The following is a 20,695-nucleotide window of genomic DNA, read 5'->3' as shown; positions in this document are numbered from 1 at the left end:
ATGCAATACAGTTTAGTCTCCACTGCAGAGAGTTAATGCCGAGGCTAAGCAAACTTCCCACGCACACCTCAATGCCCCAACGCCCACCTCAATGCCCCAACGCCCCTCTGACAACATAAAGGAAGAGAGAGGGAGGAGAGCGAGAGATGGAGAGAGGGGGCTCGGGGAGAGAGATGGAGAGAGGGGGAAGAGGGGCGGGGGGAGAGGGAAATGGAAAGAGGGGGCAGGGGGCAAGAGAGAGATGGAGAGAAGGGGCGGGGGGACAGTGAGATGGATAGACGGGGTGGGGGGAGAGTGAGATGGAGAGAGGATGAGGGGAGAGAGAGATGGAGAGAGGGGCGGGGGGACAGTGTGCTGGATCAACGGGGCGGGGGGAGAGTGTGATGGAGAGTGGGGGCGGGGGGGATAGTGAGATGGAGAGAGGGTCGGGGGGATAGTGAGATGGATAGACGGGGTGGGGGGAGAGTGTGATGGAGAGAGGATGAGGGGAGAGAGAGATGGAGAGAGGGGCGGGGGGACAGTGAGCTGGATCAACGGGGCGGGGGGAGAGTGTGATGGAGAGTGGGGGCGGGGGGGATAGTGAGATGGAGAGAGGGTCGGGGGGATAGTGAGATGGAAAGAGGGGGGAGGGAGAGAGTGGGCGGGGGGAGAGAGAGAGAGATGGAGAGAGAGGACGGGGAAGGTGTAAACAAATTACTTAGACATCAAAGCTGGTTAATCATATGAAAGCAGATCCGCCCACAAACCTCTAATTGATCACTGGCTGTTTGTTTACTGGACAGGGAGGGAGGGAGGGAGGGAGGGAGGGAGGGAGGGAGGGAGGGAGGGAGGGAGGGAGGGAGGGAGGGAGGGAGGGAGGGAATACAGAGGGATGAGGGAGGGAGGGAAAGAGAGAGAGGGAGGAACGGACTCCAAAAAAGCCCTCTGGAAGTGGAAGAGATACTGAAGTCCATGAAGAAGCACTCAGTGAACCCACTAAATAAATCGCTGGTCCCCCTCCAGCGAAACCACAGTGTATCGGCCGGTAACATTCTGTGCAAGCTAATGCCATTTGGCAAAAACTGACACCCACCACTGACTGAGACACAATTCCTCTCTGTCTGCTCACAAGAAGCTCTGCTCAATGCCAACATAACCATTACAATAGCAAACCCTCTAGCAAACCCAACAGCATCCCAACTCATACATGTGTCTATAAATCCACTGGTAATGGTATAGTGGATTGCTAGTGGTATGAGGTTCTTTTAACTGGAGCTTAAAGCTCTAATCTAGAGGAGACAGCGTGAGCAGGTAATATGATGCTCTTATAACTGGAGCTTAAAGCTCTATTGTAGAGGACACGGAACGTGAGAATTTGAGCTCAGCCAGTAGGGGGCTTGGTTTGGCAGCCAAGGCAGGATATTACTTATTAAGAGCCGGAGGAGTCTACTGCTCACTGAGCGTTGCTTAATCCACCTTTCACTGGAACCTAGAGGAACTATGACTCCCCAGGCCATTTTCTTCCCCAGGGACCCAATAAGATGTGACGCTCCCAGAAGTTGTCATGTTCACCCATGGGCCATGGGATAGTGCCCTCGGTCCGGCCAAAACATGGCGGCATCCTGACCTTGGCGTGAGTTGAGGTTGGAGGAGAGGTTCACTACAACTCACGTCGTTAGTTTATTATTGTGAAAAACTGTTTAGATTTTTGCCCACGGAACCAAAACTTGCCGGTTCTAATCCTGTGAGGGACAGTGTAGCCTTAAGCAAGGCACTGAATGGATGATAGAACTACTCTATTTAGAAACGCAATATAATATTATGCAAGTGACCTTGAGTTGGATAGGGGGTATATTTCACAGTGATAAAAAAACACAGCAAGGAATGAATATTACAATCAATCGCCATTCTGCAGTAACGATGGATTTGGATGCAGGGTCTTTCTGGGACAAAGCACTCTGCCGTAATGTTAGATTGTGTTACTTTCTCTCCATCTCTGAGTTTAGCTACATCCACAGCGCATGTTTGGTTTCCTTTTGTGGAAATATTATAACACAACCAGACAGTATTTATGCTTCTGCTTTTAGCTGAAAATGACTAAGAGGAGAAAATGTCTCAGTCTGTTAATTCATGGCTAAATGAGTCAAAGAGGGTGTAGGCAATATGTGTGGGGAGTTTTGAGTTGTTTTAAATGAACCAATGCCAAGTTTATCACCCTGACGCTGGGTTGGGAGTTCGGAGATTGGGTGGGTGTCCTACCTGACGTTGTCATGGCGTTGGATGTAGATCTTGTGGAAGATCCTTTCAGGAGGCTTCAGGAAATCTTCTTTCATCTCCATTGCCACGTTCCTTGGCAACAAACTCATCAGAAGGCGCTCCTGTGTGTGTGGGTGAGAACGAGAGAGAGAGAGAAAGAAAGAAAGAAAGCAAAAGACAGAGTGACGAGAAGGAAAGAGAGTTATACTGTATCAGACTTGAGAATAGGAGAGGAGAGAGTGTTGGTGCTGGTGCAGATAAGAAAAGTGAGAGACAAAAAGGTGGTGTATCAAACAGAATTGAAAAAGTGTGTGAATGAGTCACCAAGTGTGATAAAAAAAGAAAAATGGGGGGAAGAAAGGAGCCATGCATAAATGAGACATCATACACGTGATTTTAACCTTATGCCTTCTGTTAATGTGTGTGTGTGTGTGCGTGCGTGTGTGTTTGTACCTGTTTCTCATTCTCGTCCTCCATGCGTAGCCTCTCCTCGATGCAGTTGCGTGCCTGTAGGAAAGCCTTCCTTTGGGCTCGCTCAGTCAGGATGCGCACAAACAATCCAGACAGGTTCACACTGGTAAACAGCACTGTGTTGGCCACCAGCTACAAGCACAAACAACAAACAACACAACATTATACCACTTAGCATATGCTTTTATCCAAAGTGACATAGGATCCCTGCAGAAATTGAACGTATGACCTTAAAGTTGCTAGTGCCACGCTCTCACCAACTGAACTACACAGGACTATGTTCTCAAGGCAAGACTGTCTTAAATAGCAAATACATGTATTGACTGTCTGATAATTGTGCAAAGTACATACAGTATGGTGATAGTGAAACTATACTTTGACAGGTAGCTAGCTAACATGGCTATGCCCCCATAGGATGACAATTCCCCCATCCGCAGGGCACGAGTGGTCATTGAACGCTTTGATGAGCATGAAAACTATTTAAATAATATGCCACGGCAGTCTCAGTCACCAGATCTCAACCCAATTGAACATTTATGGGAGATTCTGGGGCGGTGCCTGAGACAGCGTTTTCCACCACCATCAACAAAACACCAAATTATGGATTTTCTCATGGAAGAATGGTGTCACATTCCTCCCATAGAGTTCCAGACACTTGTAGAATCTCTGCCAAGGAGCATTGAAGCTGTTCTGGTGGCTCTGCCGGCTCGTGGTGGTCCAATGTCCTATTAAGACGCTTTATGTTGGTGGTTCCTTCATTTTGATAGTTACCTGCGTTATATCTTTAAAGGGGAAATCTGTGATTGCTACATCCAGTTTTGGACTTTTAAATTCACATATACTGTATATCCATAGATTTTTAAAGAACATAACTTTTAAAAAAAAAATTCAATTGTCTTATCCCATCAGAACCCCAAATATAAGCTTGTTTTACCTCTTTTGTTTGAAAACAATGTAATTGAAAACAAGCACTGTATAGCCTCAAAACATGACTAAAACTATCATGGATGGTCAGTCCATGTATCCATAGCTCTGTCAATGAATTGTAGAGTAGTACAATTCCCCAGTCCCATCCCTCAGTGGTGGGTTGTCCGCTTTGTTATTGTTTGAACTGCAGATGGCCCCTTTAACGCATGGGCCAGGTGAAGCTGAGGTATCAGAAACCATCTGGCCTAAACACATAGCACACTGACAGACTGATGCACTATATAGATATAGGAAGAGAGAACAGCTGTACTGTACATTCATAAACATTATTTTGAAGCCAAAAATAACGTATTTGCTTTGTCTTGTTTCATTACACATTTGGAAACAATCAATCAGTGTGTGTGTGTGTGTGTGTGTGTGTGTGTGTGTGTGTGTGTGTGTGTGTGTGTGTGTGTGTGTGTGTGTGTGTGTGTGTGTGTGTGTGTGTGTGTGTGTGTGTGTCAGCTGTGCTTCCAGCCGAGCATAGGACATGTAGGAGAGAACAACAGAACAACAGAACAACAGAGGCTGGAACAGTGAGTGTTTTCCATGTGGCTGGGCATGACTGGTCCTGGCACAGTGTGACCTTTACAACAACAAAACAAGGCCTGCACACAGAAGCACACATACACTAATACACACACACACACACACACACACACACACACACACACACACACACACACACACACACACACACACACACACACACACACACACACTAGTCCATTAAAACTCTGTATAACCTCAGCCAGCCTTCCTCACCAGGAGCAATACTCAACATGGACTAATTTATTCCACAGACCCTGATTGGGGATTGGTCACTGGTGTTTACAAAGTCTACTGTAATATAGGTCATTGACAGAGTGTGATGACTGGTGTCGAGAACAAGCATTTAAAAAACACAATACAGGCAACAGCAGCCAATGGGATGATTAGTTACACAGTACTGTACTGTAAGGTTTGTGATTGTATTTGATGAGGGCAAGCTTGATACTGTCAACCTGACTACCAACTTTTATAAACGGGGATCTGACCTGACCCCCAAGGCACAAGAAATCCATGGTCTCACAAGACTGCCATACAGACGACAACCCTCGAATATCCGCCAGTGTGTTGGTGGACTCTTATAACTGAAGTCAGCAAAATAAAAGCTGCAGTGACTAATCAGGAGAGGGAAAAGAAAGAGTCTAGCCCAAGTCCTTCTCTCTCTGACTGAGGCGAGGCATGGCTATTGTTGGCTTGTTTACACCACACATAGACACACTGAGATTCTGAAGAGAAGGTGGTCTATAGGTCCTGTACGGTTACACCGCTGAGCTCATCTTCAGGATTAAGGGATTAGCTTTCCCTCCCCAGGCTGCACTCTGCTTCTGCTAGCACTGTCCATCACACACTGTCTTCCTGGTCCACATACAGTATAGGCTACAGGCGTTAGATATTATAGGCCACATGCTAAAAACCAAAAAACACACATAACCTTAACCTGTAAGGAGAAGAACTAGAGCTGATTTGATAGAGCTCAACCTATCCAGAGAGAGAGAGAGTGTGTGTGTGTGAGAGAGAGAGAGAGAGAGAGAGAGAGAGAGAAAGAGAGAGAGAACGTGTTGAGATTGTCAAGACATTTTAGGTATTTCTGTCCTGAAATAACTTATCTAGCTTTGCAATGCCCTTTATTTAACTGTCTGGTTGTCTGGTATCTGGTTCAGATTCTCAACCTTGGCCTACTTTGGTTCTGCATCAAGGATGTTTTACCCTCATCCTCTGAGGCCTAAGTGGACCAGATATTCCCTATGAAACAGAGGCATATGTGAACCCTGTCTGAACACTGTCTGTCTCCTCTCTCTGTGGTCCTGTTTGTTTTGTTTCACTCTGTGTTGGCGGTGTAGGATGATATGAGGTTGGGTCATATTATTAGACATACACTCTCATAATAGCTTGATTTTCTATCAGACATGGCAGCTGATCACTTGATCTCAAAGGTGAGATTCTAGTAAATCTCGGATGTGCTTCAGAACAAGTATAATAAGTGAAGAGGCTTTCCATTTTCAGATAATGTGCTCTGTGTTTTCATAATTGACATAATTGACAGGCAGTTGCAATATATAAATGGGGAATGGTACATTTGAACGGGAGTGTGTTTTCATAGATGATCCCTATTCCCACGTCTTGTGTGATATTGAAATTCATACCATAGACCCAAGTCATATCAGTCACACAGGCTATTTTGAAGTCAATGGTGTGAGACAGACACAGCGCTATAGGCTCTAGTGGATACTGCTCGTTCGCCTGCCGCTACCACTAGCAGGCTTGAAACTGAGCATGCATGTCGCACATGGCTAGTCGAACGCCAAACGCTTCATTGAGACAATGTTGAAACATCAATCCATGTGAGTCAGTGGCACATTTTTATTTGTGCCGATGGAAAGTGGTTTTGACATATTGATTGATAGATTTTTTTTATCAATCATTAGATTTCTTGATATCAATAATTCATTTTTTTTATTGATGATTATATTATATATATCAATAATTATATGATAATGACATTCATGAGAGCGGGATTGCATTTGCATGCTCCTACATACTGTTGCTAGTGAAAGTCTACACACCCCTTGCACAGTCTTCACATTTTGTTGCCTTAAAATTACATCTAAAATTAGATTACTACATTTGATCATTTTCCTATAGATCTACACAAATTACTCCTCTTTTTAAAAATTGTAAGAACATTTTGGAAAATTTTCCAAATTCATGATAAAATATGTTTTCAATGTATTGATTGAGTATGTCTTCACAGCCCATTAGTTAATACTTGGTGGAGCACCTTTGGCAGCCATTACAGCTGTGATTAATTTTGAATAAGATTCTACTAACCTTGCACAACTCTTAGAGCATCATATCCATTATTTTTGTCAAAATGACTCAAGCTCAGTAAATTTGGTTGGGATTCATTGACAGACTACTAGACCATTCAGTAACACTCAACACCTCTTGGAAAGCCATTGTGTTGATCTTTGGCTTTAGAATTTGTGTAACTGTTCTGCTGAAAAATAAAACTATGGCAAGGTTAGTTTTTCAGCATACTATTGCAGATTTTCCTCTAACTTTTTATCTGTCAAATGTATTTTGATGCTAACATACTCTCCAGCCCCTGCCGGAAACAAGCATACCCATAACATGATGCTGCCACCACAATATTAGTCTTATTCAAAATGATTCACCAATGATGTTTCCACCAAGTATTAACTATGGCACACCATTTTTTATTTAATTTAATAAAATCTATCGATGCAAAGCGTTAAAAAGAGGAGCAAAGTGCTTTTCTTTTTACTGATTTGCCTCATGATTTGTCAACCGGTGCACAATTTCTCTGTCCTTCACATCGGAGTGCTGCTGCAGGCTCTGTGCGTGTCTTGACCAATCAGATTCACAGAAAGGTCACACGTGCCGGGCAGGTCGCACGTGCCGGGCACAACAAACAAAGCTGGAGGCTCGCTCTCCACTTTCCGACGACATTTATTTAGCAAGCGTGATAACACATGATGAATGCCTACAGGTCAGGCTACAGTCTCTATGTCTGCCCTGCTGTTAAGCAGTTTTATTGACAGGGGTACAAACTAATGTTTATATCTGTTTAGCCGGCGTGCGTGAGTGGAGTCCCATATGACATTTCTGATGATGGTCTCATCAAAAAATGTCCTGGAGAGAGGAGGGAAGTGTCATGCCTATAATCTTCCTTTCTGTCTTGGTCAGTCTCAAAATGTGGGCTTTGAGCTGCACTGTCAGGTTACCAAATCATGTAACAATGCCGTAGAGTAGGATTGACTCAATTGTGGATCTATAAAAGAGGAGCATGATCTTCTGGTTGACTCAATAGACCCTGTGTCGACAAGTGCAAGTGCTGTTGGCCGTGTGAGCACACTCTCCACACGGATGCGCCAGCACAGCCCACTGTCAATGTGGACTCCCAGGTACTATGAGTTCACCTTCTCAATGTGCTCTCTGTTTACCACTATGGGGCTGTGGTCCCCAATGGACTTAGGGTCAGGATCATCTCCTCTGTTTTTTTTCACATTCAGTTGTAGGTGATGTTCATCAGACCAGCTGACGAATCCTTCAATCTCTGCCCTGTAGCCAGTGGTGTCAAAGCCTTTGTTTAAGAGCCCGAGGACAGCAGTGTCATCCAAGAACTCAACTATGTAGTTGTTGGGATGCCTGCAGGTGTAGTCCCCTATACTGCATGAAGCGTATAGGATGAACTTCGTGGAAGCACCATTGGCAGCCATTACAAGTGTGAATGATTTTGAATGAGACGAATATGCTTGTTACCGGCAGGGGCTGGGGAGTACTGTATGTTAGGATCAAAATGAATTTGAAAGGAGCAAAGGACAAGTAAAACATTAAGAGGAAAACCTGCCGTAGTCTTCTGAAAACCTACCCTGCCATAGTTTTATTTTCAGCGAAACAATTAAACTAATTCTAATTCGAAAGACACAGCAGAACAGCTTTCCAAGAGGTGCTGAGTGTTCCTGAATGGTCTAGTAGTCTCAGTCCTGATCTAAATCTGCTTGAAAATCAGTGACAAGAATTGAATATTGTTGTCTGGCAATGATTCCCAAACAAATTTACTGCGCTTGAGTAATTTTGACAAAAACAATGGTTATGTTACCCTTGGAGTTGTGCAAGGCTAGTAGAATCTTATTCCAAATGATTCCCAGCTGTAATGGCGGCCAAAAGTTATTCCACCAAGTATTAACTCTGGGGTGTGAAGACATACTCAATCAATACATGCAATCAACACATTTTCATTTCTTACTTTTTTTTATTATTTTGAAAAAAGGTTCTACATTTTTAAAAAGAGCAGTACGTTGTGTAGATCTATAGGAAAATAATAAAATGTAATCCATTTTTTGATTAATTTTTATAGCAGCAAAATGTGAAGACTGCAAGGGGTGTGTAGACTTTCACAAGCGACTGAATGTAGGAGCATGCAAATGGAATTCAGCCCCTATGAAGGTCATTAATATATGATTATTGATATAAACAAATTAATTAATTATATAAAAAAATATTAATTATTAATATAAAAATTATATAAATATATGTTAAAACGGCTTTCCATATAATGTGATATATTTTAACATTACTATTTTTTTAACACACAAACAAGCGTTAATTAATAAAATATGTAATCAGTCATCTCTCAAATGAAGGGGGTGATGACGCAATCTTTGCAAGAGGGAGGGAATCTGATTTCATTGGTCCTCAACTCGTGGCTGTCATTTCATTCATGGTAAGTGAAGATAGCCGTGAGTTGACCTGCCCCGGAGCAGGTTAGTTTTGAAGGACTCTTTGCCATAGAAATGTACCTGTTAAAAGGTGACACACTTTCGTATGGCCAGTTATCCCGAATTGAACTCAGAGTTGACCAAAGTTACCTCGTTAACTCCTCAAACCTGCTTCGTGAGATAACCACTACAGACAGGAGAGCAGAGGGGTATCAAAATCCGCTGCACGTCATTGAAGTCCGAGTTTAGATTGAGCTACTGAGCACCTCTCCGTTCATCATCTCGCACAGCCTTGCACTTTCTACAAGCTACTGTAGAGCCTTGCACTTTCTACAAGCTACTGTAGAGCCTTGCACTTTAAACAAGCTACTGTAGAGCCTTGCACTTTCTACAAGCTACTGTAGAGCCTTGCACTTTCTACAAGCTACTGTAGAGCCTTGCACTTTCTACAAGCTACTGTAGAGCCTTGCACTTTCTACAAGCTACTGTAGAGCCTTGCAATTTCTACCAGCTACTGTAGAGCCTTGCCATTTCTACCAGCTACTGTAAGCCTACATCCAGCACACGCTCGTTATAAAAAAAATGCATGGCTTGAGTTCACAGTTCTACATAAATCTAAACCATTACATATAGAAACCTAAAACATATTTAATTTAAGAATTTAACTTTGTAGGTCCACAAGCGAGACATTGTAGTACGGTGTGGCTCACTTGGTAGAGCATGGCAACGCCAGGGTTGTGGGTTCGATTCCCACAGGGGACCAGTATGAAAATGTATGCCCTCACTACTGTAAATCGCTCTAGATAAGAGCGTCTGCTAAATGACTGAAATGTAAACGTATGAAAAGCTGCCGGTCGCTGTCCAGTTTGACGGTGCTGAACTTCATATTGACATAGGCCTACTCATTGCTTCCTCTCGCCGATGTTATCCCTTATCGGTTCTTCATAAAAGCCGTTACCCATGCCTTGAACAGCCTAGTGGTTAACTATGTATACACACATACAAATTAGTATGCACCCACTTACCGTTCTCCATAATTTCTGCGTCTTGACTGTCACCGAGGTCGCTGTCACAATTATATGAGAGATGGCAATCATTATTCCAAACACTACTGCTAACAGAGTCCGCACGGGCAGGAGCGAGTAGGCGACGAATGTAACCAGCATGAGCTGCCACATGCCCTGCTCCGGGTTGGTCGGGGGCTCCAGCCCGACGGCTCCGAGAGAGAAGGGACAGCAGAGGAACGAGAAGGTAAAGGCGAAGAGCAAGGTCAGGTTGACGATTTGCTGGAGCTGGGTCACCTGTAGGTATTTGACGTTGGTGACAATGAAGAGGGATACGAAGACGATACAGTGGACAGGATGGGACCCCTTGGAGATGGTCAGATTGGGCCCGGAAAGCAACTCCACCACGGCCAGCGTCGATGCCATGATGATGAGCACCGCCAGGGCTTTGAGAGTGGACGTCTGCTCCAGCTTTAGGTTGTAGTTCTGGAACAGAGACTCCAGCTCCTTACAGTCGAACTCGTCCTCGCATGCAATGGTAGTCAGAGGGACGCCGGGTGGACAGTGGCTTTTCTTCCGCCGGGTTTTGACTTTCTGAAACGGAATTTCCTCCATGTCAGGGCCATTCATAAACGAGACACTGGACCACACAGCGCGCCACAGACCGACGCCGGGAAAATCAAGCACCCAGCCGGCTAGAGGGGAGAGCGTCCCGGATCCCTATGGCTGGAAACTGGCGCACGCCACGCAGTATCCACAGGTTGAAATCTGTTGTTCGTGGAGATCAGTCACCAAGGAAACGTGCAAGCATTTTCTCCCCTTGAGGAAGACTCAAAAAAAGTAGGCTCTCGGCGGCTTTTGTTTCACTCCGGCGAGGAATACAGTGTGGAAACAGACTCGAGCACACGACGGTCGAGTTCTGAATCTAACAGCTTTTCGCTAGGCTTAGATTGGATCACGCCTGCGCATTATGAAGTGGAGATAAGACACGTATTAGTAACTCAACAGATCTCCAACACAAGACAGAGATTTGAGAGGTAGCTGGCACTACAGTCCCCACACAGAGCAAATAACTATCTTTCTCGGGGCTCAGTGAGCTATACTGTAGCCTATTTACTGTAGGTTTAAGTCAGAAGAAGTATGTTGATTATATCTTAGAACAATTCATTTGCACAAACTAAAGTAGACTACTGGGTTTTATGTATACAAATGAAAACAGATATGGCACTTCGGGGCCTGTGCACAGAACACAATTAATGTCTGTGTATAACATGTATCAGCTAACAGGCATATGAATAACATAATTGCTGTATAACTGTTATATATTGCACTATAAAATGATATCCATTTTGATCCATTAATAGACTTTGTGCATTCCCCAATTAGAGAAACAGTAGCACATTCGCATATCTGTGAGCAGCTGTAAAAATAGCAATGCACAAGGGAGGAGGCCACCTGTGTATTTTTATATAGACAGTTATATCACCTCTGCCAGGTGAAGAGAGTTGTTTGGAAGATATCAAGAATCATCACAGTACTCATGGATGTGTGAATCCTTGTGCGTATTGCGTGTGTGTGTATGTGTATGTGTTTGTGTGTGTGTTCTGTGTGTGTGTCTGCGTGCGTGCGTGCGTGCGTTTGTTTATGTGCATGTATGCGTATCTCTAGGCCTGTGTGTTTGTTTGAAAGAACGAAGGAGGGAGAGAGGGAGAGCATTTTCTTTCATGTCTAAGTCATCTTTTTAAAGTTTAAAGTGAAGTTGTCATGTGTAGGAGAGCAGCTTGTGAGATCTGGAGAGGCAGAATGAACACAAAAAAAACAAAAGCATGAGAGAAGGATAAATCCTAAATATCGCTTTGTCATTCTCCGTCTTCGTCGCTCTCCTGTCTTGAACAAAAAAAGACCCAGTATTGCAGAGCTCACTTTAGACCGAACCCACAGTTCCCCTCTTCTCTCTCTGGTAAACTACAATGTCTTCCTATCTTTAGGTCCTAATCATTGAATACACAGAAAATCCATAAGATACAATGTGATTCCACATGAATAACTCCTATATTGGACACATCTGTGAACATACAGTACCTGTCAAAAGTTTTGACACACCTGCTCATTCAAGGTTTTTTCTACATTGTAGAATAATAGTGAAGACATCGAAACTATGAAATAACACATATGGAATCATGTAGTAACCAAAAAAGTGTCAATTTGGTTGAGGTCGGGTGATTGTGGAGGCCAGGTCAACTGATGCAGCACTGCATCACTCTCCTTCTTGGTCAAATAGCCCTTACACAGCCTGGAGGTGTGTTGGTTCATTATCCTGTTGAAAAAGAAATGATAGTCCCACTTTGCGCAAACTAGATGGGATGTAGTATCGCTGCAGAATGCTGTGGTAGCCATGCTGGTTAAGTGTGTCTTGAATTCTAAATAAATCACTGGCAGTGTCACCAGCAAAGCACCCCCACACCATCACACCTCCTCCTCCATGCATCACAGTGGGAACCACACATGCAGAGATCATCCGTTCACCTACTCTGCTTCTCACAAAGACATGGCGGTTGGAACCAAAAATCTCAAATTTGGACTCATCAGACCAAAGGACAGATTTCCACCGGTCTAATGTCCATTGCTCGTGTTTCTTGGCCCATGCAAGTCTCTTCTTCTTATTGGTGTCCTTTAGTAGTGGTTTCTTTGCAGCAATTCGACCATGAAGGCCTGATTTACGCAGTCTTCTCTGAACAGCTGATATTGAGATGTGCCTGTTACTTGAACCCTGTGGCGGTCCTCATGGGAGCCAGTTTCATCATAGCACTTGATGGTTTTTGCAACTTCACTTGAAGAATTTTCCACATTGACTGACCTTCATTGCTTAAAGTAATGATGGACTGTCGTTTCTCTTTGCTTATTTTAGCTGTTCTTGTCATAATATTGACTTGGTCTTTTACCAAATAGGGCTATCTTCTGTATACCACCCCTACCTTGTCAAAACACAACTGATTTGCTCAAACGCATTAAGAAGGAAAGAAATTCCACAAATTAACTTTTAACAAGGCACAGCTGTTAATTGAAATACATTCTAGCTGACTTCCTCACAAATTTGGTTGAGAGAATGCCAAGAGTGTGCAAAGCTGTCATCAAGGCAAAGAGTGACTACTTTGAAGAATCTAAAATATTAAATATATTCTCATTTTTTAAACACTTTTTTGGTTACTACATGATTCCATATGTATTATTTCATAGTTTTGATGTCTTCACTATTATTTTACAATGTAGAAAATAGTAAAAAATAAAGAAAAACCCTTGAGTGAGTCGGTGTGTCCAAACTTTTGTCTGGTACTGTATATATTATTTATGTCTTAGTGAGGGTGTGAATACAGTATAATTATGATTACAATATCCGGTTACTGCATTGAGCTAGCTGAGTGAAGAGAATAATTTCCTTCAAGCAGCCCCCTCTTCATATTGCACTCTTGTATGTGTGTATTGTATTTCATGGTCAAAAGCAATGAAACACGAAAGCTCATGTTGTACACAGGTTATTACACAGGAGATCTAGATACTATCAGTCTGAATCAGACACAGCAAGGGAATTCAGAAACACGTGTCTCATCTTTAACATTCTTTGGGGCTTCATGGTGTTGTAGCCACTCTCTGTCTCCCTCTCCATCTCATTCCTTCTCTCTTTCTCTTTCTCTCTCTCCCTCTTTCTCTCCCTCTCCTCTCACTCACCCTCTCCTTCTCTCCCTGACTGTCACTCCCCCCCCCCCCTCTCTCCTCATCTCTTCCTATCCAGCTGCTTGGCATTCAGAAGGTAGCTCCTCCTCAGTCATTACCAGGAGAAGATTAGTCATCCATCAGAGGCAAAATGACGGCCACACACACACACACACGCCATGACCCATCTGTGCCAGGGAGAGGTTGGCGTGTGATAGCTGAAAGATGGCCTACCTATGTAAAGCAGAACACTCAACTATTTCACCCAGACAGACACTCTCTTTAGTTTTCTGCATCGTTGGCTTCCAATGATGTAACTCGATCTGAATAAGTGATTATGCCATAACATTCAAACAGAGCGACGATGCACAGGATGTTGATGTTGTGGTGGAAGGAAGAAAAGAGACAAGAAAAATTTAGAAAAGTTGATAGCTGATACTGTACGTATATCCAGGTTAGGGTTTGTGTAACATTGGAATTTCAATTCAGTTCCTTAACTGACTGTACTGAAATGGCATTGACCCCAACCCTGGTATACAGTAAATCACAACCGTTATTCAAACAATCACACACCATATGATGACTTATTTCTGGTTCACATCTAGGGATCACCAACTCCTCAGCATGACAATGAGAGGCCAAGGATGTGCCCCAAATTCCCTATAGTACGCTACTTTTGACCATAGATATGGTCAACAGTGGTGCACTACATAGAGAATAGGGTGTCATTTGGGACAGAGCTAGAGTGTGCATCTGTCAACTGCACAGACCTCAGACAGCCTCTGGGCTCCTTCCCCAAAGGGCCTGGGCTTGGCACCGCTTTTCATCAGTGACATTTCAACACCTAGCTGGCCTAAAGGAGCACAAAGATGTGGGACTCAGGATGTAGACCACACATTATTATGAGCCTGACATTCTGTCTTACATGTCTTGACCATATTGCTGCTCGGTAGTAGCTACTGTACATCCTCATGTAAGAGTTTCATTATTACTGACACAGATAGACGGACAGGACGACAGACAGACATACAGACAGGCAGACAGTGTAAGTTGGGCGAACAATATCTGATTAATCTGCTGTTTAAATATCTGGTATACACATGATGAATATTGCATCAATGGCCTTCATGGATTTAATGCCACAACCTCAATAAATAAAAACATACTCTGAACTTCAATCCCCATGCGTTCTATAGATGGATGTAAAAATGGATGATGACGAAGAGAACAAACAGATGGCAGTGAAAATAAACTAAGAGTGTTGTGGTGCGTTAACAGACGATTTACCTGGCTGTTTCTGGTATCAGTTTAGCAGTTGAGATTGGCCCCTGGATAGAGACATACATGAGGAACTCCTTAGAAATGTTTATTTTTAGAACAACCTGTTGTCTGAGCTGCCTGTCACACTCTAAAAACATCCCCCACTCTAGGGTAGGCTCACACACACACACACACACACACACACACACACACACACACACACACACACACACACACACACACACACACACACACACACACACACACACACACACACACACACACACACACACACACACACACACACACACACACACACACACACACACACACACACGTGCTGCTGCTCATAGTAATCTCCTCCATCTCCCTTCTCTAGCCGTTCTATGAACTGCCTGTGTTTACAGTATTGGGCAACAATAACACAGGTTCATTACTAATCCACAAAGTCGCTATGGAAGAGAAGGGGGAGTGAGAAAGAGAAAAACAGAGCAAGAGAGCGAGAGAGAGAGATCTGGTGAGTAAACTGATAAACTAAGGTGTCTTGTCCCCACCTGTATTTCCCTTTATTGGGCTGATGCTAGAGGTTCTGGGTAGTGAGGCTAGGCTGATTGGGAGGGAGTTGTTTTTAAGACAGGCTGAGAATGGGGCTCAGGTGCAGGCTAATCTCCTCCAAAGCTAGGATAATTAGGATCAAGGCTAGCGGCCACCTAATTATTGATCATGGCCACAAACCCTGGCCTACCTCAGAACCCAGTCTGGACACTCACAGGATAAAAGCAGAGCATAGGACATGACAGAAACCGACATGTCAATTGATTCAAATAAAATGTTATTTGTCACATGTGCCGAATACAACAAGTGTAGACCTTACCGTGAAATGCTTACTTACAAGCCCTTACAACCAACAATACCGTTTAAAAAAAAGAAGAGTTAAGAAAAAGATTTACTAAATCAACTAAAGTATTAAATAAAAGAGCAACAATAAAACAACAATAACAAGGCTATATACAGGGGGTACCGGTACCGAGTCAATATGCGGGGATACAGGTTAGTCGAAGTAGTTGAGGTAATATGTATAGATACAGATAATAAACCTCAGGTAGCAGCAGTGAAAAAAAGGGGGGGTCAATGCAAATAGTCTGGGTAGCCATTTGATTAGCTGTTCAGCAGTCTTATGGCTTGGGGGTTGAAGCTGTTAAGAAGCGTCTTGGACCTAGACTTAGCACTTCGGTACCGCTTGTCGTCCGGTAGCAGAGAAAACAGTCTATGACTAGGGTGGCTGGAGTCTTTGGCAATTTTTAGGGCCTTCCTCCGACACCGCCTGGTATCGAGGGCCTGGATGGCAGGAATCTTGGCCCCAGTGATGTACTGGGCCGTACGCACTGCCCTCTGTAGCGCCTTGCGGTCGGAGGCCGAGCAGTTACCATACCAGGCGGTGACGCAACCAGTCAGGATGCTCTCGATGGTGCAGCTGTAGAACTGTTTGAGGATCTGAGGACCCATGAGGGGTAATAGGCATTGTCATGCCCTCTTCACGACTGTCTTGGTGTGTTTGGACCATGATAGTTTGTTGGTGATGTGGTCACCAAGGAACTTGAAGCTCTGAACTAGCTCCACTACAATCCTGTCGATGAGATTGGGTGCGTGCTCGGCCCTCTTTTTCCTGTAGTCCATGATCAACTTCTTCGTCTTGATCACGTTGAGGGAGAGGTTGTTGTCCTGGCACCACACTGCCAGGTCTCTGACCTCCTCCCTATAGGCTGTCTCATCGGTGTCGGTGATCAGGCCTACAACCGTTGTGTCGTCTGCAAACTTAATGAGGGTGTTGGAGTCTTGCTTGGCCACACAGTCATGGGTGAACAAGGAGTACAGGAGGGGACTAAGCACACACCACTGAAGGGCCCCTGTGTTAAGGATCAGTGTGGCAGATGTGTTGTTGCCTACGCTTACCACCTGGGGGAGGTCTGTCAAGAAGTCCAGGATCCAGTTGCAGAGGTAGGTGTTTAGTCCCAGGGTCCTTACCTTAGTGATGAGCTTTGAGGGGACTATGGTGTTGAACGCTGAGCTGTAGTCAAGGAACAGCATTCTCACGTAGGTGTTCATTTTGTCCAGGTGGGAAAGGGCAGTGGTGAATGCAACAGAGATTGCATAATCTGTGGATCTGTTGGGGCGGTATGCAAATTGGAGTGGATCTAGGGTTTCTGGGATGATGATGCTGGTCATGGCTCACTTCACCCTTTCAAAGCACTTCATGGCTACAGACGTGAGTGCTACGGGTCAGTAGTCATTTAGGCAGGTTACCTTGGTGTTCTTGGGCACAGGGACTATGGTGGTCTGCTTGAAACATGCAGGTATTACACACTCGGCCAGGGACAGGTTGAAAATGTCAGAGAAGAGAAGAGAAGACACTTGCCAGTCAGAGTACAAGTTCTGGTAATCCGTCATCCACACCCCCTCCCAAAATGGCTGCTGTGCCATTTTTCCCTTGCATTACTTGACATATATTACTTGACAAAGATGACAGCTATGGTGTGTAGTCATCCACACCCCCTCCCAAAATGTCTGCTGTGCCATTTTTTCCCCTTGCATTACTTGACATAGATCCAGAAAAACTAGATGTGTAAATCTAGTAAGTCCAGAACTGGCATAGTCCTTTAATGGGTCCTTTAAGACAACGGGGCAGATATTGTATGTTACCAGTGAATGTTGACCTGTCTTACTCACATTGGTTACAAGGAGCGTGATCACACAGTCGTCCGGAACAGCTTGTGCTCTCGTGCATGCTTCAGTGTTGCTTGCCTCTAAGAGCGCGTAGAAGTAATTTAGCTCGTCTGGTTGGCTTGTGTCACTGGGCAGCTCGCGGCTGGGCTTCCCTTTGTCATCTGTAAAAGTTTGCAAGCTCTGCCACATCCGACGAACGTCGGAGCCAGTGTTGTGTCTTAGTCCTGTATTTACGCTTTTCCTCTTTGATGGTTCATCTGAGGGCATAGCGGGATTTCTTATAAGCGTCTGGGTTCTTGAAAGTGGCAGCTCTACCTTTTAGCTCAGTGCGGATGTTGCCTGTAATCAAAGGCTTCTGGTTGGGGTATGGTCACTGTGGGGTCAACATCATCAATGTACTTTTTGATGAAGCCGGTGACTGATGTGGTGTACTCCTCAATGCCATCGGGCGAGTCCCGGAACATATTCCAGTCTGTGCTAGAAAAACAGTCCTGTAGCTTAGCATCTGCGTCATCTCACCACTTCCGTATTGAGCGAGTGACTGATACTTCCTGTTTTCGTTTTTCCTTGTAAGCAGGAATCAGGGTGATATAATTATGGTCAGATTTGCCAAATGGAGGGTGAGAGAGAGCTTTGTATGTGTCTCCGTGTGTGGAGTAAAGGTGGCCTCGAGTTTCTTTTCCTCTGTAACATGCTGGTAGAAATGAGGAAAAATGGATTTAAGTTTCCCTGCATTAAAGTTCCTGGCCCCTAGGAACGCCACCTCTGGATGAGCATTTTCTTGTTTGCGTATGGCTTTATACAGCTCGTTGAGTGCGTTCTTAGTGCCAGCATCGGTTTGTGGTGGTAAATAGAAAGATACGAAAAATCTAGATGAAAACTCTCTTGGTAAATAATGTGGTCTACAGCTTCTCATGAGATACTCTACCTCAGGCGATCTAAACATTGAGACTTCCTTAATATTTGATTTTGCGCACCAGCTGTTATTGACAAATGGACACAGACTGCCACCCCTTGTCTTACCGGACGCAGCTGTTCTGTCTTGCTGATGCATGGAAAAACCAGCCAACTGTATATCATCCATGTCGTCATTCAGCCACGACTCTGTGAAACATAAGATATTACAGTTTTTAATGTTCTGTTGTTAGGATCGTCTTGAACAGAGTTCATCCAGTTTATTCTCCAATGATTGCATGTTGGCCAATAGGACGGATGGTAGAGGCGGGTTACCCGCTCGCCGACAAATTCTCACAAGGCACCCAGACCTGCGTCCCTTGTATCGGTGTACCCTGGTAGTCGGAAAGCAAGTACAGGGAGTGAATTTAATAATAAATGTAACACGAATAGCGTACAGACATGAAACGCAGAAACAGAATCAATAACGCCTGGGGAATTGACCATTCGGAGTGACAGATTTAGGGGAGGTAATCAAGAAGGTGATGGAGTCCAGGTGAGTCATATGAAGCGCAGGTGCGTGTAACGACGGTGGCAGGTGTGAGTAATGATAAGTAAACTGGCGACAACGAGCGCCAGAGAAGAGGAGCAGGAGTAGACGTGACAGTACCCCCTCCCTGACGCGCGACTCCAACCGCAGGACACCAACCAGAGGGACGGTCCCGAGGACCAGGCCGATCGCTTCTGCTGAGGCCCGGGAACCTGTAGAGCCACGACTCGTTAAAGAAAAATCTTCATACAGTTCGAGGTAAGTAATCGCTGTTCTGATGTCCAGAAGCAATTTTTGGCCATAAGAGACGGTGGCAGAGACATTATCTACAAAATAAGTTACAAACAACGTTAAAAAACACACAAAATAGCAGAATTGGTTAGGAGCCCGTAAAACGTTAGGCGTCTCCTCCGGCGCCATTCTTCTTCAATTGATAGAATGGATGGGTTGTATAGGACTTGAACAGGCTCTATTCTATATTCTTCCATTTTAATCTATACATTGGAATTATATCCAGGTATTATCATGATGCATTAAGTGCTACCAGGTTTTATTGAATGCAAAAAAATGCATGTTCATTTGTTACAATATGTTAATATGGTACATTATATTAATGTTTTACATTGTTTATATACTGAACAAAAATATAAATGCAACATGCAACAATTTCAACGATTTTACTGAGTTACAGTTCAAATAAGGAATTCAGTGAATTAGGCCCTAATCTATGGACTTCACATAACTGGGCAGGGGCGCAGCCATGGGTGGACCTGGGAGGGCATAGGTCCACCCAGTTGGGAGCCAGGCCCAGCCAATCAAAACTAGTTTTTCCACACAAAAGGGCTTTATTACAGACAGAAATACCTCAGTTTCATCCAGGTGCCTGGTCTCAGACGATCCCACATGTAAAGAAGCCGGATGTGGAGGTCCTGGGCTGGCATGGTTGTGAGGCCGGTTGGACGTCCTGCCAAATTCTCTAAAATGACATTGGAGGCATGCAGCATGTCAGCATGCCAATTGCACGCTCATTCAAAACTTGAGACATATGTAGCATTGTGTTGTGTGACAAAAATGAACATTTTAGACTGGCCTTTTATTGTCCCCAGCACAAGGTGCACCTGGGTAATGATCATGCTGTTAATCAGCTTCTTCATATGCCACATTTCTCAGGTGGATGGATTATCTTGGCAAAAGAGAAATGCTCAATAACAGGGATGTAAACAAATTTGTCCACAACATTTTAGAGAAATAAGCTTTTTGTGTGTATGGAAGATTTCTGGGATCTTTTATTTCAGCTCATGAAATATGGGACCAACACTTTACATGTTGCGTTTATATTTCTGTTCAGTGTACATTGCTCTTCTTATTTTCCACATACCTTGACAAACCTGTGTCTTGTTTTTGTTGTTGTTCTGAACGCCACATTTGTTTACCTGACCCTATGACAACCATCTTTATGACTATTGACCCTCATCCACTTATATCGCATAACTTCCTGCACAATCTTCTCTCGGCCTCCCTAGTCAAGGTCCCCAATATATCTACACTAGAAATAAACCATATGTGACTCATAGGTGTTACCTCTATTA

General features: G+C 44.1%; 1 protein-coding gene across 4 annotated transcripts in view; it reads right to left on the bottom strand.

Annotated features, from left to right (window-relative positions):
- Window positions 1–10,930, bottom strand: part of LOC139550653 (adenylate cyclase type 1-like) — a 53,713-nt gene extending 42,783 nt beyond the window's left edge. The window contains exons 1-3 of one of the 4 annotated variants that reach the window (XM_071361674.1): window positions 9,989–10,930; window positions 2,689–2,838; window positions 2,239–2,357 (exon numbers count right to left, since the gene is read on the bottom strand). In XM_071361674.1, coding sequence (XP_071217775.1) covers window positions 2,239–2,357; window positions 2,689–2,838; window positions 9,989–10,597 — 878 coding nt within the window. In that variant the 5' untranslated portion in view covers window positions 10,598–10,930. The remainder of the gene's footprint in view (window positions 1–2,238; window positions 2,358–2,688; window positions 2,839–9,988) is intronic. The other 3 variants (XM_071361673.1, XM_071361671.1, XM_071361672.1) reach the window with 3 other exon arrangements.
- Between the last annotated feature and the right edge of the window lie 9,765 nt (window positions 10,931–20,695).

This window comes from Salvelinus alpinus, chromosome 23 (assembly GCF_045679555.1).
Source record: "Salvelinus alpinus chromosome 23, SLU_Salpinus.1, whole genome shotgun sequence".
Taxonomy (NCBI): Eukaryota; Metazoa; Chordata; class Actinopteri; order Salmoniformes; family Salmonidae; genus Salvelinus; species Salvelinus alpinus.
Note: the sequence above shows the minus strand (reverse complement) of the source record. Positions and strands in the feature narration are given on the sequence as shown.